The 25,420-nt window shown below is 41.7% G+C and overlaps 1 protein-coding gene across 1 annotated transcript in view; it reads left to right on the plus strand.

Annotated features, from left to right (window-relative positions):
* SDK1 (sidekick cell adhesion molecule 1) overlaps positions 1 to 25,420 on the plus strand; it is a 420,137-nt gene that overhangs the window by 339,882 nt on the left and 54,835 nt on the right. Inside the window, exons 26-31 of the mRNA XM_054390916.1 lie at positions 5,551 to 5,666; positions 5,926 to 6,115; positions 8,107 to 8,205; positions 17,427 to 17,621; positions 22,007 to 22,208; positions 24,191 to 24,294. Of these exons, the coding sequence (XP_054246891.1) occupies positions 5,551 to 5,666; positions 5,926 to 6,115; positions 8,107 to 8,205; positions 17,427 to 17,621; positions 22,007 to 22,208; positions 24,191 to 24,294 (906 nt within the window). The remainder of the gene's footprint in view (positions 1 to 5,550; positions 5,667 to 5,925; positions 6,116 to 8,106; positions 8,206 to 17,426; positions 17,622 to 22,006; positions 22,209 to 24,190; positions 24,295 to 25,420) is intronic.

The raw sequence follows: 25,420 nt of genomic DNA on the forward strand, positions 1-25,420 counted from the left end.
GCAGCTTGCATACAGCCTGCTCTGACTGAACAGGTCTCTCAAGCTTCCTCTTGCTCCCCAGTACTCCACTGCCCCTCATTGCCCCCTTTTCCCTGTATGCTTCTAGGCTCAGACAGATATTCTCACAGTTATCGTTAACTGAAATTTTGCTTCAAGCACCAAATGGTTCTGAAAGGGCACAAATTATTTTAGAGAGCTGATTACCCATGCAGAAATGAAATAATTATCTGAGCTTTTGATGGCACATTTTCAAAAGTGCCTTCTACAAACTGTGTACACAAGGTTACATAGACATAACCTGCATATATACATAACCTACCTGTGGACCCAGAGCACAAGGACTGAGTTGTCTGGCTGAATTATACACTCTAGCACAGAGACTTCAAACACCAGAAGCAAACTCTCAATCTCAGGCAGCAGTTAATTATTGTTAGCTTAGTAGCAACAGGAAAGACAGCTCTTGAAGAGCTGTTCTCTAGCTGTTAACTTGCACAAGACTTATTTCCATACCTTCCTACATGCAACTGATGCATTAAAATTTATGTTGCAGTTGAATAACAAAGTGGGTGACAGATATAGTTTGAAAGTCTAATAAGAAAAGCTCCTTGTGACTTGTATTTATGCAAGGTTCAACACTGATGTTTTTGCCTCTTTTTTTTTTTAATTTTTAAAAATTAATTTAAATAAGCTAATCCTATGCCTACCCTACACTTATACATATGCATGTCTGAGCATTCTGTGTCATGCAAGTGTTACGTGGTGGGAAGCATGAACGTGCAGGATATGGTCTGTTGGTTCAGATAACTGTCCTTTGAACTAGCTGAGGAGAAAGCTAAACAAAGTCATCCCCCCTCTGTTTTTTGGGAAGACGTAATTGCAAAGCTATTGCCAGAGGTATTTTAAACAAGGCTTTCTTGTGCTGGAGTTAGAGATAGCATGACCCAGACAAAATAGTTTTGAAGTGCTCTGTATCATAATAATAAGATACAGCGTTCTCCACTTTCTCCTTTTCCCTGCTCTGCAAACACTTCTTTTGATATGTAGTAAATGCTAAGATTAAGTGATTTCATAAAACCTGAGGATTATAGGGCTCTTGCTCAGCATCTAAAGATCAGAGGTTACATGTGTATTTGGCATTTTCTCTTACAATATTAAAAGAAGGTTGACTTGAAAGTGATTTTAGGAAGCATACAGAAACTGGGATCAAAATAACACAAAACTCTGATCTAGGCCATAGTGACTCATTTGGGTTTTTTTTTTTCTATGTGTTACCTTTGATATTAACATCTGATTTCTTGAATAGAGCAAGTCAGGGCTCAGATATTTTGGCTCTATCTTCTTAGATTTAGAATACACAAGAAGTGCTGGCACAGCAGCAAGCTGCATGAGTGAACTTCAGGAAATCTTCAATTAACCTGCATGCACAGTCAAATGGGGTTAAAATGCAAATAAAAGATTTCTAAAGCCAGTGAGAAAGGTCAAAGCAATTTTAGGTCTGTCTACTAAACTGTAATAAAAGATTCTGTTTATCACTTATGTTTTCTAAGTACTTTAAAAGCAGGTGTCCTAAATATTTCTTTTTCTATGTTGTAGATACAGACTCTTAGGGAGGTTTTTCCTGGTGCTGTAGATTGTAAACATCCCTCACAGCTGGCCAGAGGTGCCTTGGCCAGGATCATGTAGTGGTTCATTGGCAAAACTCAGGGTTTTGTGTTTTATACTGGCCAAGGAGCCCAAGAAGTTAGATCCTGGGCACTAGATCAGCTTGTAGTGTCTACTGGCAGTACAGCCACTGGACTCCAAAACCTTGATTGATATGAAGCTGTACTTGAGCTTTCATTTTTATTCTAGCACGTGTGATCACATCAGTGATAGTTGATAATGAAGGAGCATGCCATTACAGGTACTTTTCTGTTTCTGAAGCTTTTGAATATAAGAGATATTGAAACCAAAGAAAATTTGAAACAAAAAATAATGCCATAGGTAATCAAGGCTTACAGACCAGTTGGGAAACTCTGAAGTGAAACTCTGGGATAGGGTCACAACTAGCTGAAGGTGGAGAAGGGTGAATTAGCATTTTTAAACAGGATGGGCTTTTATCAATCCAAAATGGGTTTGTTGAGTTAGCAATTAAATAATTAATTGAATTTCACAGTGTAAAAGAACTGCAATGTAACTAGCTCAGTTTCCACTCAATAAATTGACAGTGATTGTAGGTACAATACAGAGAAGGGAAAAAAAAAAAAAAGAAAGAAAATGCCTCTAATGAATTAGAACAACCTTGACAGGGCTCCTTCCTTTTAGCTACAAACCCTCTTCTTTTCAAACAATGCATCTCAAAGGCACCTAACTCAGTGCTTTGGTATTCTGGGGGCTCCTAATATGCAGCTCCATGAACGTGTGCATACTTGTCTTACAAGCTGCTCTCCAAGTGTGGTTCCATACCTATAGCAAGGATCAATCTCTTGGTGGCTCAGAGGCTGACCTTCACGAAGCAGTTACTGTGGTGTGATAAAGCATCCCTTAATAATTCAGATGTGGTCTGATCTCACTGTGGAGATTTGTCAAGTTTAGAAAAGCTGAGAATTTGGCCTGCAGGATCTGATGTTATGGGCAAAATGCTGCAGCTTTGCTATTTTTGCCACAAACCTTGCTCTAAATTTGAGGTCAGATGCAGAGTGTGGTGCTTTAGTTTAGCTTTCAAAACCAGCGATGGATGTTCAGCTAACATGAGCTGCAGAAGTGGAGAGAACCACTGCATCCCACTATCTGGCTTTCTTAGAAAGCCAGAAAACAGGCTAGTTTATTAAAAGCTTCTTTTGGCCCAGTTAGAGACATAAAACAGCATCATTTGTGATATATCAGATATGGCTACGTCAGATGTAGAAAGAGGAGGCATGATCTTAGATGCCAACATGGATATCCTTAAAAACTTGAGTTCTTATTGAAGTCCCAGTGCAAAGTGCCAGTAGCTCTATAATTTCTTACATTTGATCTTCTAAAATGCATCATGCAGCTGGCAGTTTGCTGGATTAGCTGATCATTTAATTTCAGTATTTCTGGTTCATTTCGTTAAAGCTCTGAGTTTTGTTTTTTTTTTTTTTTTTTTTTTGGACGCTGTTGCTTGGTTTCTGTACTATTCTTGCAGGTTACTAATGAGAGCTTGGCTTTGGAACTTACAACAAAGTCCTCAGTGCAACAGTTGAGGATAGCAGCATTAGAGAAGGGACCTTGCAGAGGAAAGAGGGATCTGTATGCCTCACTCAAGCCGCTAATTAGTTTTAGCAAGCTGTAATTTCTTTGAATCACAAAATCCTGAGAGAGGAGTGGGGTCAGAGAAGTGAAGGTTACTTTTCCATTCATTCTCAAAGGGCTGATCAAATTCTGTTAAATAATAAAAGACTGGCAACAATAAGATCCTTTATATCACTTGCAGGTCCTGAATTCATGCATCCATGTTAGAATAAAATTCTCAACTCTAATGTGAGAACGGGAGAATTAAAGCACACTCAATGAACACAAGTCTCTTTGCCACTAGGCATTGGGCTGAGATTCCTTTCCAGCTAGAGGGGACATTTAGCTGCTCTGGCTGTCACTGGCAATTAAGAAGAGTCTGGGCTAATAAATCTTCAGACAGACCATTCTCTCCTTTGTTAGCTTTCAAATCCCCCTGCCAGCAGCATGATCGCACACACACCTCAAAGCGGTCATGCACACAGGGCCAGCCGGGCACAGCCTCCACCTTTTGGGAATTGGGGAAATCTCATGGCTGCTGATCGAGGAGAAAAATAAATATTTGTAAAAATAAAGAAACTTCTTCACTCTTGAAAGGTTTCAAACCAGATAAAATATAAACAAACATAGCTGGAAAGGGCTTCTTTCCTTTATGCACCCTGGATTCCTGCGACCCACTCCACCCTTTCTCGCTCCAGAAGTGATTCATGTGAGAATAGCTCTTTGTGAAGATCTACAGATAAAGTTATGGCAGCTATCCAAAGACATTCATGGCTCCTGGCAATCTATTTTCCTTTAACATAATTATATCCTTGTGGGGGATAAATCTACAAGATGTAAAAAAAAGAAAAAAGGTATTTCAGCATTGGAGGGGGGGAAAAAAAACTGGATTTTTAGTCTGCTGCAGTGTGGTGTGATGGTGCTCTGTTTCTCATGTCCTGAATAATTGGCAACAGGGAAATTGTTTCAGAAATTACTATCTCTGTGGTTAACCTTGAGTGCACAAGGGTGGGGGGTTGTTGATTTTTTTTTTTCCATTTATATTAATTCTGGTGTCATACTCATTATCTCATTCACGTTGCTAGGAGCTTCAGGAGTTTGCCTTCAAAACCAGCAGAGCTGTTCTTTCATTCGGACAGCCAGGAAAGCATTACTTTTGGCAGAGATTTGTGCTCTTTTTTGTGTGTGTGTGATATATTCAGGACCTAATCAAGCCTTACTGTCCATAAGTGCTTGTGTAACATAACTTGGTGAAATGTTCTCTCGAGGTCTGACAGGTGTATCATGCTTTAGAGATGACTGTACCCTTCAGATGTTGGAAATGCCACAGGAAAGAAAAACAATAAATGCAAAAGGGCAGCATAAAATGTGAACTCTTCAAAATAGCCTCAAATTCTGCTTGCTTAACACGGCATGCTATTAAAGCTTGCCTACAAAAGCTTGCAGTTGTGTGGTTGTTCTGCAGCAGTTAGAGTTTTAATGGCATGAGAAAATGCAAGTTTGCTCTTCTCTCGAGTCAGAGAAAATTACAGTGTTCCTGTGCCATCAGTTCTAATGATGTTTTTAGTTTCATAAGAGCCAATTTTGCAACATAAATGAAATAGGCATATCTTTCATTTACACCGTTATCAGTCCCTAAAAATACACCTTGCATTAATGTAGCCTTCTGTAATTGATGGATTGCAAATGTTGAGCACTATCACATAATCAAAAGGCTTAGAGGTTAAAGAAGTTCTTACTGAACTGGGAGTGCAATCCAGTGGTTGAAATTATTGCTAACTGTAGACAAGATGCTATAATTTCCTTCCAGATAATATAGGAAGCCAGGGTGGAGTAAAACTTCTTGTTAGAACAGATTGTACCATAAGATAAACTCCTATTCACAAAGATTTCTAAGGTTTGGCATAGGCAAATAAAACCTGTGGGAAAGAAATATTAGAGGATAGAGTTCTGTAGAAATCCAGCACTTGAAACTTCCTTCTAATTGCAGCAAATACATAGCCCTTGAAAATTATTCATATCTCTATACATTTACTACCTGTAGGTGCTGAATTATTATTAAGTGTTTAGCTCTTTACAAAGAGTCTAATTTCTGAGATGAACTGGGAAGAAATCATGAGGCAGGCTGAAATTCAAAGGTGTAGAATGAATATAAGAGAAGAAGGGATTGTCTGGAACCTATTCCAGTCATTTTGGCTTTGAAGATTCTTCTGTGGGAATCTGGAACAATCCCAAGCAGGTAAGGAGATGGAGCAGAATGATCCAGTACACCTTATCTCTTTCTGCTCTTTTTTTGGTAATGCTGTGTGATTCCAGTTCCTTCTGCTCCTCCTGAGAACATCTCTGCTGAAGCTGTGAGTTCAACCCAGATCCTTCTAACTTGGGCTGCAGTCCCTGAGTCTGAGCAGAATGGTCTCATCCTGGGTTACAAGGTATGCAGTGGAGTTTCATGCTTATTTATTTTTTAATGCCTTACCTGGCTATGTTTTTGCATCTGTGATTTATTATTCACCCACTGGGTATTTATATTATTCATAAGTCAGCTGGAGGGAGCTGTATTTGAAAGAGATTGGTGAATATAATCTAATTTTATATTTTGTGAAAAGGAGGAATCTAAAATGCCTACCCTTCCCTCCAGCCCTTGTGTAACCATCTTTTTCTTTCTGTGTTTCATACACATTTATTCTGCAGATACTTTTCAAAGCAAAAGATGTGGACTCTGAACCAAAGAGCCAAGTAGTAAGAGGTAACCACACTCAATCCTGCCTGCTGTCTGGCTTGAGGAAATACATGCTCTATGAGATCCAGGTACTGGCGTTCACTCGAATTGGAGATGGAGTCCCCAGCTCTCCTGCAGTTATGGAGAGAACCAAAGATGATGGTAAGTTTAAAGGTGACCAAAATAAGGATCTCCTTTGATCCAGCCTTTTAACATTGCTTTCTTTTAGTGATGCAGGTGTAGATGACAGCCTAAACTAAGGCTATTTAGGTTTGTTTGTTCTGTTTATTTTAGCTTTGAGCCTAAAGTACTTGGTTCCTACCTTGTATAACTCAGACCTGTTCTGTTAGTCATTGGCAAAGACACAGATAAACAGTGTCCTCCATTTCCTCTTTCCCTGCAGTTGGCAAAAAGGGAAAAAATAACTTCTATAATCTTGCTCTGAAGCTCAGTGCAGACAATTTCTATTGAAGGCAATTTTTAGAGTCCAATTATAAATTCCTATTGAAGTTCGATCATGCTCTAAAGAAAAAAAAAGTTGGAGTCCTGCAATTGAAAGCAATAAACAAATCTCAAGTCTGATTGGACTGAAGGAGAGAGTTGGATCTTGCAACTTCAAAAAACCCATTTTTTTTTTTTTTTTTTTTTTTTTTTCCTCCCTGGAAGAATAAGGCATTGACTCTGGAAGATGTTCAGCTTCCTTTTGCAGCTGCCTCCTCCTGTACTCTTTGAGTGTAGTTCATTGTGTTGAAGGAGAAGGAACCTGCAGGAGCTCCTCGTCCTGGTGCTGTCTGAACACATTGATGTGCTGCTGATGCATTTTGCAGAAATTTAGTCAACTCTTAAAATTCTTCTTGGCCTTGCAAATGCTTAAGTTAGTTCTAGTTTCATTGCCTTTTCAGTATTAAGGTTAATATCAGCAGGAGAGACTTCTGTTTATGGCTCCCAATGAAGACAAACAAAAGGAAAGTCTCTTCTTTTTTCATCAAAATGTTTTCATAATAGCGATGGAATAAGCATTGGTTTCCATAAGCAGCTTCATTAAGGTAATTTGGTTGGGCTGAGAGCACATTCAGACTTCTGGCTTAACAAGATATTTCCTATGGAGTGCAGGGAAGGAGTAAGAGCATGCACAGACAGGAATGGGGATGACAGCAGGGACAGCAGCTCCCTGATGGTTTTTTTTCTAGCTATTTTCTCAGCATACTGCCTGTGTTGAGACTTGGCTTGTTTTTGAAAGAAAACAAAGAGAAATTACTGTTAGCAGAACTCTGCAGGGAGAGGAAAAGCACTCATTGAAATGTACATATTGAACTATAATGAGAAATATTTAAAAGTGTTTGTTTTAGCCAACCCCATTATGGCGGTTCCCTCCTTAAGTGCATGTTGGCAAATAATACAAATTGCTCTTCCTTCTCCATCCCCCCGACATAAATATGTTGTGTCTCCTCTGGGCTCAAATTAATTAAAAGTATTGTCAGGGGTAATGCAGGTGCAATTTGTGTTGAAGGGAAAATTTTGCAGATGCTAATGTATGAATTAGCATCTCCTCACCTAGTGAACCTGAGCTGGTCAGTGCAGCCAGCAGTTGTGTATATTAATGTGTATGTCACCTGCCTCGGGTTCTCCTCCTCAGACCTAAACATTTAAAATGCACATGTAGAAATCAGAAGGCAGCTGAAAACTAGCACTGATGGCACAGAGAGGAGATATTATTCAGTTGCAACAGGTATGAATTGAATTAAGCTGACACATAACTCTCTATAAAGGCAGTTTGGTGACTTGCTTCATGGTCTGTAATCAGTTAGTTCTGATGGGGCCAGCTCACAGACCTCCCCACCACTCTGCTGGGAGATAATTCTCACAGAGGTCCAAGCTTCTTTATCAAAACAGCCTGCAAAATGCATTTCACAGCTGCAATGAAACACTGTAGGGCACAGTAGTCTGTGGTGTCTGTAGGTGCTGGAGGCATTTGGCCATGGACAGAACTCCTCAGAATAAATGGATATTTTGTAGGCACCCAGGCACTCCTAACCATCAACTAACTCTTGGTGAGATATAGCTTGGGCTGCCTTCTGTGCAAGGTGAGCAGGAAATGTGTAATTCCTCTGACATGCAATGCTTGCTAGCACAAGCTTTGTTTTTCTTTCCAGCCCCTGGGCCACCTGTGAGACTGGTATTCCCTGAGGTGAGGCTGACATCTGTACGGATTGTTTGGCAGCCACCAGAGGAGCCCAATGGAATTATTCTAGGTAAGAGGGAACAGCAAACCCCAGGGCTGGGAGGAGAGGGCTGGGGACCAGAGCAAGTTTTGGCTGTTGGGCTTTCCTTCCCCTTTCATATCAAATCAGAAACTACACGTAAGCATATCTGTGGGTAAAGAAAAGAAAATGTTGATGTCATCTGAGACATGATGCCCTGTGCTGAGGAGGAAAAGTCTGCCTGGCTGGTGTATGTTTTCCTGAGCCAGAATTACATGTCATTCATGGCACTGGGTTTGAATTGTCATCTCTCTTCCTATCTGCATTTAGATCTGTAACCTGTTGGACTGCCTGTTGGGCAAACTGCCTGTAGAGCTGCAGCAGAGAAAGGCTGGATTCCCCCTCCTTCTCCCTACTCACCTTTGCTGGTCATGCCCAACATTTCAGTTCCATGTATGCTTCCATTTTATTACTTCCTTTGGATAATACTGTCTGACAGGTTGCAAGGGGTTAACTCATTTGGCTTTGCAGCAAGGCAAATAGAGGCAGCAAGGCAGGACAGGAGCTGGTTACAAATCTTCCTACCTCCCTGCTCTCATAACTCTTTGGTTGCCTTTGTGAGGTGTACACCAGCCACTACTTCTACTTAAAATGTGAAGTCTTTTATGATGTAAGAATCCATTCTTACCTGTGAAATTAAAGTAGCTAATGGTTATCTAGCAATTTTGTCTTTTCTGCTGATGTTAAACATGTTTTGCAGTAGTTCTGGCTGATTACTAAAGATGTTTCTCTTGACTCTAAAAAAAAAAAAAAAAAAAAAAAAGGAGGCAAAAGCTTCTGGGTTTTGTTTAGTTCTCAGTCTGCCAGCCCTTTCTGCTTCTGACTTCACTGCCATCCTCCAGGCTGATTTGGAAGCTGTTAGCAATATTTCCTAAAGCCTTCCTTGTTGGGTGGAGGGTGCATGCTTCCAATGGTGCTGCATTGGTGACATCCCTTCAAATAAAGAACAGGTCTTGCATTACATTTAAAACCAGAGTCAAGAGCTCAAAGGGCTTACTAGGATGTGTAGTTTCCTAAAGTGATCCTGACACCTGAAGATGTAGAGAAATCATTGAATGGGATCCAAAAGTGGATGTTGCAGGGAGTTTCTGAGCATGAGAAAGAATCTGTGTGAAGTTTGGCAGCAGTTAGATGGCAGAGACAGATCCATGCAGGGCTTCTCTGCAGCTCAAGGAAGCTTGGCTTCCAGGTTGTCTTATGGGTTTGATTTGTTGCTTTTTTAAAGGACCTGTGTGTCCTAGAACTCACTCTCAGTAGAGACTGGGATGTGAATCACAGGATGTGGTTGGAAAAAAAAGTCATTTGATAGAAATGATGAGAAAGTACAAAAGAGATTTTGCTCTTCCGACTGTGTTCCAATGTCTGACGTTGCTGTGCTTTGTCAGCCTTATTTGCTGAAGTTGCAAGCTCAGTGGAGTGGGAAGTCTCTTTGATTTTTCTCTTCACAGACTGCTTTGTGCAGTGCATCCCCTTCTTGGTTCTTACTCACCTCTGTATTGGTGATAAACTCATACAAATGGAGGTTGGAAGGGGAAGAGTGTCCCTTCAAGAATGCTTGGCATGCTTAGCATGCAGCCTGTTGTTTCCAATGTCTCACATAAGCCATTCCCAAGTAACACACTCCAGGTTAATTGATATTGTCCTGACTTGACTTTTTTTTTTTTTTTTTTTTTTTTTGCAATGCTGATGGTGTTACTAAGTAGGTTTGTGACCTGCTATTAATTCTTACCCTTTTTCTGCAGTGCACTTCCAGGTCAGTCACTCCCTCTCTTACATGGGCATTAAGCTTTTTGCTTTGCGAGTGCGATAATTCACAGGTGCCTTTATTGAATTTCATCTTACTGATTCCAGACCATCTCTCCTCATTACCAAGATCACTTTAAATGACACTCTTGTCCTCTAAAGTGCATGCAGCCATTCACAATTTGGTTCCATTTTGGGATTTTTTGCAAGTAGATTCCATCAGCCAGGTCATTAATGAAAATATTGAACAGAACTAAAGTCATTCATGCAGTTTCATGAGGGCTCACTTAATATGTCCTCCCTGCTTGTTAGCAAACTATTGACAACAACATTTTGACTCCTTTTAAAGAAGTGTTCAGCTTCAAATGTGTAGCATTTTTCTTAAGATTCTGTTTTTCTTGTTTGCTTTCAAAGGGGCTCTGTGCAACCCTGTTAAAGCCTTACTTAAAGTCAGTGTGGATCATACCTACTCTTCCCAGCTGGCCAATTACACTGCTAAAATGGAAAATAGATTATTTGGTATTTATTATTTGCTACAGACAAATACATATTGGCTGTTCCTTGGCACTTCATTATGCTTATAGATGATTATATGTTGACTGCTTTTTTTTTTTTTCCTCTAGGACCTTTCTGGGTATTAAATTTAAGCTTGATTTGTCCATTTGTCTGACCAGACTTTCCCCATTTTCCAAGACAGGGTACTTTGTTTGCCCTTCTGTAATATTCTGGGATGTTACCTGTCCTCCACAAGTTCTTGAAGATAATCAGTAATTATTTGGAGATGGTTCCAGCTAGTTATATAAGCACTGCAGGGCAAATTTCATCAGGCCTTTCTGACTTGATTACATCTAGCTTAACTAAATATCTGTTAACCTGTTCTCTCTTCTAGCCTCCATCCCTACTTGCATTGTTGTCACTTTTAATTTGTGTTAAGTATGTAGTCAGCATCAACTTGTGTGTGTGAAAATGAAGCCTCAGAGGTATCAGCCTTTCGCTCTTTTCTGTCTCAGTTGTCTTGTGCTCATCTTTTCTTCCAACTAGTCGACCTGTCCTCCTCCTGTCTCTCAGATTTCTAATGTATTTATAAAATCTTTCTCATTTCCTTTGATGGCCTTTAAGTTATAACTCACTTTGCACTTCAGCCATTCTGATTTTGTCCCTTACTTGCTTGTGCTGTCTATTTATACTCTCCCTTAGACGTGTGTCCTCTTTGAAGTTTTTGTCCAATTCAGTTTTGATTTCCAGGTCATTAGTGAGTTCCGAAGGCAAACATATTGGCCCCTTAACATCTTTCGTCTGCATTGGGATAGTTGTACCTTTTCATTTTCTCCTTTAAAACTGTCAGCTAACCTCAATTCCTTTTTCCCTTAGAATTCCTTCCCAGGGGGATGTTCCCTGCCAGTTCCCCCAGTCCACCTCTTTGAAGTCCATTGTCTTTATTCAACAGCTCTCTTTTACTTTTTTTTTTTTTTTAATAGTAGAAATCCTCAGGTTCATGGAGGAAGTGGTTAGCTGCCAATGTCGGAGAAGGAAAGTAAAAATTACTCATGCAGATTCTGTGATTTTTCCTAAGAAGTGAAGTATGCTTCAAAAATAGACAAAAAAACCAACATTCAGCATTCTAAGTAAAGGTTGCAAGTCGTTGTTGGTTTTTTTTTTTTTTCCTCCTGTACACCTTTTAAAACTCATTATTATAATGAACTTTCAAAACACCGTTGTCACCCCCACAGTGAAGTGCACTGAAGTAGAGCTGTTGGGGAAAAAAAAAGTCAACATAATTTTGCACAAGCAACACCTTTTTACTCTCTAGTGGGGTTGGAAAGAAAAAAAAATACTTGCTTTGCAAGTGCAACTTCTATCCAGAGCCTTTGAACTAATGTTCCTGCTCTGCTAGCTTTGTCCTCGGAGTATACAAGCACCTTTGCAGCTAACATTTTTGTAATCTATATCAAAACATGTTCTAGCATTTCAGAGGGAGATTAGCAGGATGAAATACTGGCAGGCACACAGAGGGAAAACCACTCGTTTGTTTGGTTAAATATTTTACTGTGGAAGGCTGCTAGATATTTCCATTTCTCCTTTTGGGAATGTTATGCTAACCATCTGAGGCCTCACTCTGTCTTCTTGTCTGCACTCAGTTCAGCTAGCACCCAACGTAGTTCCTTCAAATACCATTAAAGAAAAAGGATGCATTAATGTTGTCAAGGGTTAGAGCTGGGCCAGCCATTAGATGAGTGACACATATTCTCTATTAAGCCCTCTTCCTTCCCAAGGGAAAAGAGAAAGGGTATAAGAGAGAGAGAGAGACTTACAGATTAGAAAAGAAAAATACAACTGCTTTAATGAAAATAATGAAATAAATACAAATATATATAAAACCAATATTGAATCAACCCCTTGATGGTAATTATGTCATTGTCACCACTGATGCTGTGGCAGGCACTGGGGAAGTCCCAGACTGGATTTGGTGGCAGAACTGGATTCAGGAGTTGGATTCTGGAATAGCATTCTGGAATACATAGGTCAGGTTCAAAGACAGAATGGACAGAGTCCTCCTTGAACTCTGACCGTTGAAGAAGAGGGGATTGTGATCCCTCAGCTTTATCCAGAAGATGATGTCCAGTCAGTTTAGGGTCACCTGTTCTTTCCACACCTCCTCACAGGTGCCACCTTTTTCTTACTGCACCACGCTCAATATGGTACACAAGACATAGCAATGACCTTGGTGTCTCCATAGAGTCAAGTGTAAGCAAGAGCCTTTGTGCTATACCAATCTTTGGTACTAACTCTAAACATCACTGCTAGAAGCAGCCACTCTCTGTGCAAACATGCCCTGAACTTCAGAAAGTGCCATTAATGAGCATAGAGTGAGCTGGGAAGTTAAATCATTGAATAGAATCAGTTCTGTTCTAGCCCAAATCAGGACAAATGTGCATATGTTAACTCCTAGCTATGATCTTCCCCTGAAAACCAGAGCTCAAACCACATCCTTGCAGCCGCTGGTTAACATTCCTCATCATATCCTTGTATTTAGCGTTCACCTCAAGCGTATTGCAAAAGACTATAAGAACTCCACTGGGAATTAGACCCAAAATTGGATGTAATCCATGTCTGCAAATTCCTATTTTGCTCTTAGCCTGCATTTGCACACCCCTTGGCCCTTAAACAGATAAGCAGTAAAATCAACAACCTGGATTGCCGCTGCACTCAGCCGCCCGTAACCTCCCCATCGCGTTTGGCTCCCCCCAAGTTCTGTGACAAATTAAGAAGTGTTTGTATCTCTGCTGTGCCATGGCCTGCATGAATGGGGGCCTGTCAGTTCTAAAGGGCTTTGTATGGTGATGAGCTTGAGAGCTTTTTGATATTCATGCTGTGTTGTCATCTTCCTGCCGGTTTGCTTTGGGGAATCCACCAGTGGTGTTGCGATGACCTAGCATTTAACAGGCGGCTCAGGCTGTTGCCATTTATTGAGTTCAGGGAGCGTAGCTCATGAAAATGCTTGCAGTTGTGCAAAAAAATACTTAAAAAGATGCTAATGCAAAAAAAAAAAAAAAAATAAAAGAAAAGGAAAAAAAAAGAAAAGCCAGTTTCGATGAATAAATAAACTCCTGAAGAGTTCACCTCTCAAGGCTTCTCTTTTTTTAATGCTGTTTTGGCCCAGTGAAGCACAGAGCTCACAGCAGCAGAAGAGAGTTGGGAATCTAATGCTGCATGGGGAGAAAAAAAAAAAAAAGAAAGGAAAATTAAGAAAACAATAGGAATTCTCCTTATTGACCATCCAGATACTTCATGTTCTGTAAAATCTTCCTTTCCCCAAAAAGTTTGCTCTGCTCACCTTTTAGAGGTTTTACTGTCATTCATAACCTTTGATTGTTTGTAATTTTTTATTTTTATCTAAGGTATCTGCATCATCTTATTGTCATAATCTAGTAAGGAAAGGAAGCTTCCTTATTCCTCCACTGCAGCAGTTGCAGTTATTGCCTCTTATAGCCCTCGAGCACACATTAATTTCTCTTTGAACACTTTCCATTTACCTCTATTGATTTGCCTCGTTTGATTTCACTTAACACTTCCTGTCTTCTCCCATCCCTGGTTGCTGAAATTCATCAACTTCATAATTTTATCTTTTTGATCTTACATTAGCCCTAATTATTATCCAAGCTGTAGTTTAAATACTGTGTCTTCCATGCCACTCATCAAAAAGGGAAGCGATGCTTTTTATGTCAGTATCTATCCTGGCTGTCCCAAACTGTCTAATAGGAGGAGGTGATGGAAGGGATCAAAATTAAGACATTGGGTATCTCTCAGGTGGGTTGGGGGTAGCAATAAGAGCAAGCTGAGTTCAGGTGCAGAAATTGGTTATGTAGCTTTGAATCAGACCATTCTTCAATGGTCTGAGGAGACATGTAAAGGTGATGGCTCTGGTTGTGTAAACTCTGCCTGAGATATCCAGGAAAATAGATATTTGCCCAGACTGTCAGTGAGCATGGCAGCTGCAGGAGAGGACAGTGAGAGCTGATACTGTTTTTTCACAGGGGTGAGTTGAAATGGAGTTTGTGGAGCCTGTCAGAGAGACTGGCTGTGACAAGTGGTTTCTTTGTTCTGATGGCTAAATTAGTTTTTACACTAGCTAAGGAAGCACTCTTGTGTAAGTTATTACAATGGCCTAGATAGGTACATGTTCCTGTGCCTAATCTGAGCATGCTTGTAATTGGCTTTCCAGTGCAAGAGCCACCATTTAACAGTAAATAGTTATCTTCCTATTCCCTCCTTACATTTTAACTGCACTTTGTATTTTACAAAAGATTTAGAAAAGAGAGGAAATTGCTCAACAAGGATGTGTCCTAGATATCATACTTATCTCTTAATAACTAGATAAATCAACTTCTCTACTCTTTCAATACTATCTGTTTCCCTCCAGGTCTTATTCTTTATGTCTTATGTCCCTTTATCCAACTTCCTTAGCCATCTTAGTAGCTTCTTCCTTCATCTTTCCTGCTGCTGTAAAAATTTCCCCAGTGCTTTTCTTTGACTGTTTTTTTTTTTTTCCCTTATTGAGATCCTGCACCAGGGTTTTCACTTCTACATTCTTTATGGCTGTATAAACAATACACACACCAAAAAAAAGATTATAGTGTATCCACTCCATCTCCCCATTCATAGCTGTCTTTCTGTAGGCTTTAAAAAAGATCAGAATATTCTAGTACTAAAGATACAGAAATACTTTGGTGAAATATACTGGACCAGTCATGGGAGAACTGGTACCATGGATAAAAGGAGCCAGTTTGCAGGTGGGAAAATGGAAATCCCTAAGACTTTGCTGGGATTGAAGCATTTCCTGAAAAATCAGGCCACTTGTTATCTCATAGTCTAATGCATTCTATCTAGCTGAGAAAATGCTGCTGTGGGAATGTGCCTGGTACCATGGAGTGTGAGAGTACCCTCCAGCAGCATGGGCTAAACCTGCTCCAGGGGCTGGAAGCATTTTGCTGCTGGTCATCTTCAAACATGCAGCTTGGAGTGTTTAAGACACTGCACTGTCTTTGTACCCAAACCCAAGCACAGCATCCAAGAGCTCAGGCTGAAGTCACAGGTGCTGGGCAAATCCAAGTCCCTCTCTGAGGTGTCGATGCAATCAGATTTGCTCCATGTAAGGCAGCTATGGCTACTGCCCCACATCCCCCAGCAGCTGCTGAAGGAAAAAGAGCAAGGAAATGCTGGTGTATTGTCAACAGCACTGTGAGAGTCAGCACACTGAAATGAATACCATCTGTATCCCAATTAAATTCCTCTGTTTGTGACGGCGTGCAGCACACGCAAGTATGGCATGCATTCAAGGGAGTGCAGGAACTCTGACTGTGCCTCTTCTGTGAGTGGGCATGTGGCAGTTGTTGCATATTCACAGTGGGAAATAAATGCCATTGATTGTGTCTAATACCCACAGGTAAGATAAAAAGCTTGGTTTTCATGCCCTGACCTTCAAAAATTAAGCAGGCCAGGTTTAGCTCCTATTGTTCTTCTTACAGCCAAAATGTGGTGGGAGTTCAGACTCTAGTTGAGGTGTTAATTCCAAGAAAAGAGATGGTCTCAGGTGCTGCAGAGCCCTTTGTCATTCAGAAGATGAGCAGAGGGTTGGCAGAATCATGTCATGACTATTTTATTTTCAGCTGGTTTGATTTGGATTTGTTGGCTGCCCTCTGCCCTGGGTAACTCCATGAAGCGTTTAATCACACAACTGCATTCAGCTTGGGCAATAAAGCTCCATACCAGTTCTGGTATTAATTGATTTTGGAAATCAGCAGCTGGACTGCAAGTTACCATTGAGCTCCAGAAGTGAGAGCCTGATTCAATTGCAGGGTTTACAGAATGGATCTGAACATTTGGCAGACCCTCTTTAGGGGACAGTTGTTGCTAGTGGTGCGTGAGAACTCTGGAAGCCCTCCTTTGCACAGTTGGATCATTAATAATGCAGGCTGAACCATGAACTCCTAATTGTCAGGCAGGTTGGAATGGGGGTTATCACTTACAGGCATCAACAAAATTGATTATTAAGTGCTGCATGGTTGAAGCAGGACCTCACAGCTTGCAGGCTTCTTCCTTAGGCTGTTGAAAGACAGAGAAGGATGTTTCTGTCAGCAGGTCTGGCACGCGTTGCAGTTGCAGGGCAGTGGGAGAGCTGAGAAGGAGGCAAATGCAAAAAGCAGGAGCAAGCCTTTGCTGTATAGAAGGTGCTCTGCAGCTGAAGAACCTTTAGTCTGAGACAATGCTGAAGCCATGAGAGGGTAGAACAGTGTGTCAGTGTGTGTGTTTTCACACAGGTGTGTGCTTGGGTGGGAAGCTGAAATAGAGAGTGTTGTCTTGATCTGATTCAACCAGTTGACATCAATTGCATGGACTCTGTTCCTCTGCCTTTCCAAAAATCTACCACTATGCTCAGGAAAGATTGAACTGCTTTTGTATCTTGTTAGTATAAAGGATGAGAAGTGAAATCAGTTTCATGGCAGATAATATTCAGTAGACCCTTGTGTGTGCTACTCTGCAGGATTTCCTTCGTAAGGCACAGCACCTGACCCGGGAGGACTGCCATGTAGCAGAGGTTTACAGCACTAAAGGAAGTGATAGGACAAGGGGCAATGGATGTAAGCTGCAGCACAGGAGGTTCCACCTCAACACAAGGGGGAACTTCTTTATTTTAAGGGTCACAGATCACTGGAACAGGCTCCCCAGAGAGGTTGTGGAGTCTCCTTCTCTGGAGACTTTCAAGGCCCATCTGGATGTGTTGCAGAGGGGTTGGACTCGATGATCTCTTTGTGTCCCTTCCAACCCCTGACATCCTGTGATCCTGTGAATTACTTAGTTCTAGTTTCAGATAAGCAAGTAATTATGATCAACTAATAGTTCTGGTGCTGTTTGGCCCTTGCTAGAAATCCTAACCCTTTTTCTCTCTCTGGTGGATGCTGTGATTCCAGGGTATCAGATTGCCTACCGCCTGGCCAGCAGCAGCCCCAACAAGTTCACAACAGTGGAAGTTGGCTCGACAGTCAGGCAGTTTACTGCTACAGACCTCACCCCTGAGTCAGCATACATCTTTCGGACATCTGCCAAGACCAGGCAGGGCTGGGGGGAGCCTCTGGAAGCCACGGTGATCACAACAGAAAAAAGAGGTAATGCTTGCAGTCGCAGGTTGGGGTACTTTCTGTTGCGTGCCTTGAAGCCTGTGGTGCACTTAGGGGAATTTTAATAGCAGGCTACAGCCTGTACACCACCTCCTTCTCACCCCATAAACCTGCCCCAAACCATAGCAACATCATGATTTGAGAAACTGGGTGAGCAAGACAGACTTTTATGAGACACGGTTCTTCTAACCTGCCGGGCTGTTAGAGATTGATTTTTCCATCAGCTGCTATATTGGCCATATGCAGCCTCCTCCTGCAGTCAGACTATTTTTTTTTTTCCAGCTCTCTCATTTTCTAGAAAGATTGCAATCTTAAGAAAGTAAGTGATGGATGAATTATATTGATTAGGGAATGCAAAATGAGAGGCGGTGATGTTGCAGAATTTCTCCATGGCTCCTCCATTGTAGCTCAGTCCTGACCTAATGTGTTAGTAATTATTCTGGCCTCTCACTGCTGCACAATCAAATGGAGTGTTTGCATCTGGATGGCCCAGAATTTTTTCTGCATCGTGCATCAGCCATACAAAATGGTTTTTCACCTTCTGAATTTCCAGTCAAATTCTGTTCTGTAGGGAACCTACTTGAAGAAAGCAGGAGTTGCATTTTGTATAAACGAAAGCAGATGCTTAGATACCAAACGTATCAAACTGTGAAAGACACATAAAGTATTACAGAGTCTGCTTTGCATCATTGCTTGTTTCTAATGCTTTGGCTCAAGTAACTGCTTGATTCTGCAGTCTTAGGACACATCTCTAGAGCTTGCCAGTTGGAAAAATTATAGTTTTTTGCTTGTGCGTGAAGATTAATTTGTTGTTTGTTGTTTGCTTTCTGTGATTTTTAATTCAGAGCTGAGAGAAAATATATTGGTAGAGACCAGGAGGGTGGGTTTTCCTCTGGTCTAGCACCATATGCCATGTTCCACTGCAAAGCATGTATCAGGTCTCTTAAGCTGGCAAAGTCAAAACTAGCCAGGGTAACTTTATGGGCATCACCCCCTTGTCCATCACTGGATTCTGTGCCATGTGCCACTCTGACTCATTGTGCTGCCTGGATATTGGTCTTGGAAAGAGCTTCTCTCTCAAAAATTTGAACCATGCAAGTTCTGTGATTTATAAAAGTCACAGTTCAGAGGGAAGTGCTCCAGCAGTAACTAGGGCAGACCTCCATGGGCAGCTTTCAACTGTTGTTAGCACTTTCACTTGTGCTTGCGTGCCTGGTCTTGGTTCTTGCCCAAGTCTTGCACTACAATACAACCAATTATATTTGCTAAAGCTTAAAATGTGCCTACTAAGCAGCCTCTTGTTTAAGTCCTTTCTATATCTTGCAAATATGGTGCAGGAATGAGGATTTCCCATGCCCACAATGGCTTCCTTATTATTTTTCCTTAGAAGAGCAGGTGTTGGCCTGAAGTTCAACCACCAGCAATGAGGAACTGGGGGATATGTTTCAACTTTAGGAGGTTCCACCTAAACATGAGGAGGAACTTCTTCACTGTAAGGGTCACAGTGCACTGGAACAGGCTCCCCAGAGGGGTTGTGGATTCTCCTTCTCTGGAGACTTTCAAGACCCACCTGGATGCATTCTTGTGCAACCTGCACTAGATTCTACCATCCTGCTCTGTCAGGGGGGTTGGACTCAATGATCTCCTGAGGTCCCTTCCAACCCCTAACATCCTGTGAGTCTGTGATGCTGCTTCTGGCCTGGTCTGGTTGCTGTTAAAGTAGGCACTGGCATAGCTCTCCAGGTCACATGCAGCCTTCCCGTAACATTGTAGTCCTCAGTAGTGCATAACAGTGTAGTCCTCAGGGAAAGAACCTCTAGAGCTCTATTAGGAAACTTAAAGTGTCTTTACTGAATATACTGTCCATTAAAACCATTTATCAGCTCAAGGTTTCTTCCACCCCCATCTGACTCTTTTTGTCGAAGGGGGTGGACCTTAAAAGTCCAACCTGTGGAAGTTTCCAAAACAGCCCACCCCACCCAGTACAGTGAATACTCACATTTCAGTGCCTCCCCTTTGCAATAAAATGTGCTCTGATTTCCCAAACCATGCACAAACTGTTGCTGGATAGAGAATAGCTCAAGGCAGAACTCCCACCTCTGCTGTGGGAACTATGATCCCTCTTTGCTATCAATGCTTTAGGGTTATCTTGAATAGCCATGGTGTAAAATGAGCCCTTTCTCTTTCTGATGGATGGCTTGGCATGCTGTGTCTCTAGGCATGCTATGGAACCCAGTCCCCAAGGCACTGAGAATTAACTGAAGTGATCCCACATGTAAAGCGTAGAGAGAAGAATGTGTAATCTCACATCAGCAAGACTGGTGTGAGGGGATGATAAAAAAATTTACCCAGGGCAGCTGTTCTGCTAACAAACAAATGAATACATCTGAAAATTATAAACATGACAGCACACATTCTAGAGTGAAAAGATATTTATTTTCCATTAATAAATCAGTGCATTTAGTGTCCTTGATATGAAGGGAGGCAGGCACAAAAGTTCCCTTGAAAATTAGCAAAATTGGTCACTCTTGTCCTTTAAATTCCTTGGCTAATCCTAATATAAATATTTCCTTTTTACAATCCCTGTGACTTACAGATCCCAAGTCATAGGGATAGGTTGGATGTGATGATCTCTGAGGTCTTTTCCAGCCTGGTTGATTCTGTGATTCTCTATTGGAGCTGTATGCTGTAGAGCTTCTTCTGTGGCATTTTGAGCCTACATAGTGGTGTGTTAGCCTCCAGAATAGTGACCAACACTGATCAAGGCAAAACTGAGTCATAAGATGTTAAATGTAGCAAGAAATTAAAAGTAGTCCCTCGAATCACATGGCCTGGCCTTACATTCCTGCACAAACACTCACCTTAGCACTTGCTTGTGGCTAAACTCCTATAAATAAACTCTTTATACTAATGTTTTTGTACAAACAGTCAGGAAGTATATCTTGTAATACAGGAGATTTTAAGATCTCCCATTAGCAACAGAAGGAAAACCCAATCACGGGAGACTGACTGCAAGATCTGACCTGCCCAAAACTGCAAGCTGGTTAAAGCTTATCAGCAGAGAGTTTTAAATCCCTGCACCACACTGGCTTCCTCTGATAGAATAACCCTGAGTACCTGTCTCAGCCTGTCAGTGTAAGGCAGTGACCTTTTGCATTGTACTCGGGCTGGTAGGCTGCTGGCACTGAGGACTTCCTCCAGCTAATAACTTACAAATCTTTGGGCACTGATGTCAGCAAGAGCATGCTGCAGAGAAATGCCAAAACATATAGGAAATGGTTTCAGGGGATGGCAGGGAAATGAAGTGCTTGCCATGGAGAGCTGTGAGGAGTCGGGCAGGCAGAGGTGTGTTTATGGAAACAAGTGCTGATGAAGTTGAATTGAATTGCTTCTCAAAAGCAAGTCACTGCGGTGTCTCCAATCAATTTCTGCTTTATTACATGCCACACATTTTAATCAGAATCAATAATCTTCATGATAAACAATTAAACAATTATTCCTCACTCTATAGAGTTTCTCTATTGAAATCGATGGAGTGCGGAGACACAGTGATGGGAAAGGAGATCTGTATTGGAGCAGGTGGGGACTGGCATGCTTACACCTGCATTACCATTCCCTGCCTCATCTAAAGGTCTGCACTTAATTACTCCAGAGAGTTCTCCCTCAGCATTGGCACTGGCTGGTTTGACTTTGCAGGTCCAAGGTCAGTGGGTATGAAGGGAAGAACTGGGGAGATCTGGCAGTGAACTGCAGCAGGTGCTAAAGCCCTAGCTCTACACCACCTCCAAGCTGAGGTTTGAGAGCAGCAGCCACAGCAGGAGCTGATGATGATTCCCAGTCCTTGCCAGACAGAGCTGGTGCAGGAATTCACTACTAGCTTGAACTCTGCTGCACAGCAGCCTGTTCCAGCTCATCCATTTCTCTTCATGCCTCAACTGGGGAGCAGCTGGCAGAAGAGGATTCTATATAGCATGGGATGAATGTAGTAAGCACAGGTCAAAAAGTGAACTAGTTTAAGGCAAAGTCTGTCAGAAGGGCCGTTCCAGCTAGAAGCATGGCTGAGTTTCATTAAAGATTTCCTTGGTTTGCTTGGCTGCTGGTCCTAATGATTCTTCCTTAACCTTCCAGGCTCATACCCATGCCAGTTTGAGACCTATTGCTAGGAAGGTGTATATTAAATAGCAGAGAAAGAAGAATCTGTTTTACTGCTCTTTGGAGTAAAAGGTTAGGGAATGGCTTGTGTACTTCATGGGGCAAACCCAAAAGTTTCATCTCCTGTGGCATTACTACTGTGAAAACGTGACCAGGCTGTCATATCTTATGTTAGCTTGAGCTTCCTCTCAAAGCAGTAGCAAATTATGGTTTAATTGCAGAACGACCAGCACCTCCCAGGCTGGTGGTAACCCCACAGAGTGATGTGTCGTCACGGAGCCTGCTGCTGAAGTGGGTCCCTGGAAGTGATGGATCTTCACCCATCCGATATTTTACTGTACAAGTGCGAGAGCTGCCAAATGGAGACTGGCAAACCTACTCCTCTTCCATCAGCCATGAAGCAACATCCTGCATTATTGAAAGGTACCATTTGATCCCAGGCTAATTCCCACACTTGCCACTCCCAACAGTTAGGAAACCACAGCAAGCATCCCTCAGCTTCACAGGGGGTTTTTTTGGGTGTGAGGGGTTAAGTTAGGTCACTGCTGCCATTTTAGAGGTGATGTTATGAACAGCAGTTGAGAGATTTGCTGAAGGTCATGCAAAAAAATCTAATTAAAGTTGGATTGCAGTGCATCCTTTTGAAGCACTCCCTGAAAGCTCAGCACCGTAGATAACACTACCCAGGCTAAACTATATGTAACCATACAATGCTCTGTAAAATTCAACTAGTTAAAAATCCTTTCAGTGGTGACTGCTGTTAAAATCCACTCTCGATGCTGCATTGCAGTTATCTCTGTATAAGCTTTTCCAGATGAAATGAGAACCATTTTTATCTGTAGTTTCCATACTGAAGTACATAGATAGCATCAGGATGTTTAAACTTTGTTATTCAGGCTTCATTATATCTTCAGCAATGCTGCTGTAATTAAAGTCCTTGTAACATCTGTGGTAGCATTTGAATGTCTATCAGAAGGTACTTGTTTTGCTGTCCATTGCCTCTGTTCAGGAGTGAGTACAAATCAGATTATTTCTGAAAGGCTGTGAGCTTTTGGAGAATTGACTACTTAAAGATTCAGGTACTGATTGTTTAGGTCTGTTATAAAAACATCAATGGCTACAGTGTATGGCAGCTCACTGGTCATTTGCCAGAAGATACAGATGCATTGCCATCGTTTCCTCTAACCGTGCAGAAAGAGAAATTGGCAATTATAAGTGCAAATACAGACCAAATTCATTGAACTTGGGGGTATTATACCCACCCTGAATTACACCCAGCATTTTTCCAGTCAAAACCTTTAAAATCGAGGGGACCAACTGTGTCACTTGACATTGGGATTACTGAAAACAAAAAATCAAGATGACTCACATTATTCAGTTCCTCTGGGTAAGTAACAGTGTCCTAATGGGTGGCACTACTGAAAGAGACTTCTTCTTGCTGAAAGCAAGTCCAGAGGAGCAGTCAGTGCATGAAGTGAGTGCTGCCCATTAGAATGCATTGTCTCCTGGTGTTTAATCATTCCTTACAGGTGACTTTACTTGGGTTTGTAGTCAGTGTTGTATCTGCACAGATGATGGCTAGACACCACCAATTAATTAGCTAAATCCCCTGTAACTTACAGCTCTGCACTTCTAGCCTCTGTGTGTGCCTCAGAAGGCAGCTTCCCCCACACCTTTTCCTGCCATGACAAGACAGAAGACTCTTTGCAAAAGTTATGTCAGCTGGAAATCACTCTTTGCATATCTTAAGAGCATGCACAGATAAAAGAGCTACAGGAAACCTGTTGTTACTGTCTTTATTAAATAATCCAAGAAATAGTATTAATTAGAAATTCAGTAGGAATAAAGCACACTGATCAAATGGTATGGTCTAGAGGATTAGGGAGAAGGCTGGTGCTCTGAATTCCGGTGCCTGCTGGGCACATTACCTGCCTCCTCTCTACCAGCCATCCCTATCTATGCACTGACAATAAGCTGACCCACAGATGTGTGTTGAGGATCTCTCAGACAAAGCCCCTTGAAAGCCAGGCTTTGCATAGCCATGCAGAGCCCAAATAACAGCGTTATACTTCCTTTCCACCAAGCCCCAGTCACAGGCTGCTCCAAGAACCACCTCTTTGTGGCTGCTTTCTGGAGCCTGATTCAGCTAAGAATCCATACATGTTCTCAGGACCTCAGGCCAATGGGAACCTGAGGAGATGCTGATGGCAACAGGAGTATGAACACCCCCATGTCATGAGAAGCTGAGGGAAGCTGCAAATTAAAAGCAGCGTGGAGAAGAGGCAAACTGCTTAATGACTTTAGTTGCCAATGGGCAAGTTCTCAGTAAAGGCTTGTTCCAAGGCAAGTTGTGAACCTGCAGGGTGATTTCATCCTTCAGCCTTTTTGGGTTTTGCCTTGCACAGCCTGAACCCCTTCACTTCATACAAACTGCGAGTGAAAGCAACCAACGACATCGGAGACAGCGACTTCAGTGCAGAGACTGAGGCAGTCACAACTCTGCAGGATGGTAAGCAAGGAGGGGAGGTGTGCTGAGGGAATCAGGATGGGATGGGCACTCTCCAGTGCTCCTGGGGGCCCACTGCAATGTCTTCTCCACTGGGACCATGGAGTGAAAATTCAACAGTCAGTGCAATTTTGTTCATAGGAGGGATTGATACAGGTAGTAATGAGATGTGGCTGAATTAAAACAGGCAGCCTTAAGTGTCCTGCTGTGCCCTCTGATAATGAATCATACTTTTAGGAGTCTCAAAATGGAATTAAACTGCATTTGATTGGCTTCCAAACTCTGCACTAACCATTATCTTTGCAGAAATTGAATAATTTACAAGAGATCATTAAAAATAAATGTGGAACCATGCATACATTTGAAGGAGTTCCTTCAATTGTTTTTAGTCACAGTCCACATCAGTCTGCAAATATGGCAAAATTGCTGAGGTAGAAGTAAGAGAGAATACGAAGCTCCTGGAAACAGAAGCATTTAATCCTGCAGATCAGGGCTAATAAACTGTGAATGACATTGACAAGGCTTTTATTTTTAGCCTTAGAGATCAGCTTCTAATTCCTTGATTGTATAAAGTCACTGTCTGAATGCAGAAGTAGCTGTGATGTTTTGAATGGAGAAAGGAAGTCTGCAAAGTATGAAAAAGCATCAGTATTCACCCTTTGCCTGGGAAATGGAGTAATAGAGGGAAACATATCTATGTATATGGTGCTGGGGATTAGCCAGTATTTCATACTGCTCGAGGAATGGCAACTTAAGTGTGACATCAAGATATAAAAATAGGAAATAATTTTGCAAAGGAATGTTTAAAGAGTCTGTTTTTGAAATCAGAAAAGCAGAGGACAGAGCTCAAGAGTATCCTAAGTTGAACTAGAGCCTGTGTAACACTTCAATAATGTGCCTGGCAGCCTTTTAAAGACATCCTGACTCTCCACCTTCTTGCCCAGTGGCTGCTGTACCCGTGCAGCCTGTAACTGGTACTGATGAGGCAGCATGGGCTCACCGTTTCAGAACTGAAAATTTAATTTTCAGTTCTCTTTGAATTTAGCTACAGTGAATCCAGAGTTGTGCTTGACCTCCTCACAATACAATGGGGAAACACTGTGAAAGCTCCTTAACAAACTGAACATTT

The sequence above is a fragment of the Indicator indicator genome, chromosome 22 (assembly GCF_027791375.1).
Source record: "Indicator indicator isolate 239-I01 chromosome 22, UM_Iind_1.1, whole genome shotgun sequence".
Classification (NCBI taxonomy): domain Eukaryota; kingdom Metazoa; phylum Chordata; class Aves; order Piciformes; family Indicatoridae; genus Indicator; species Indicator indicator.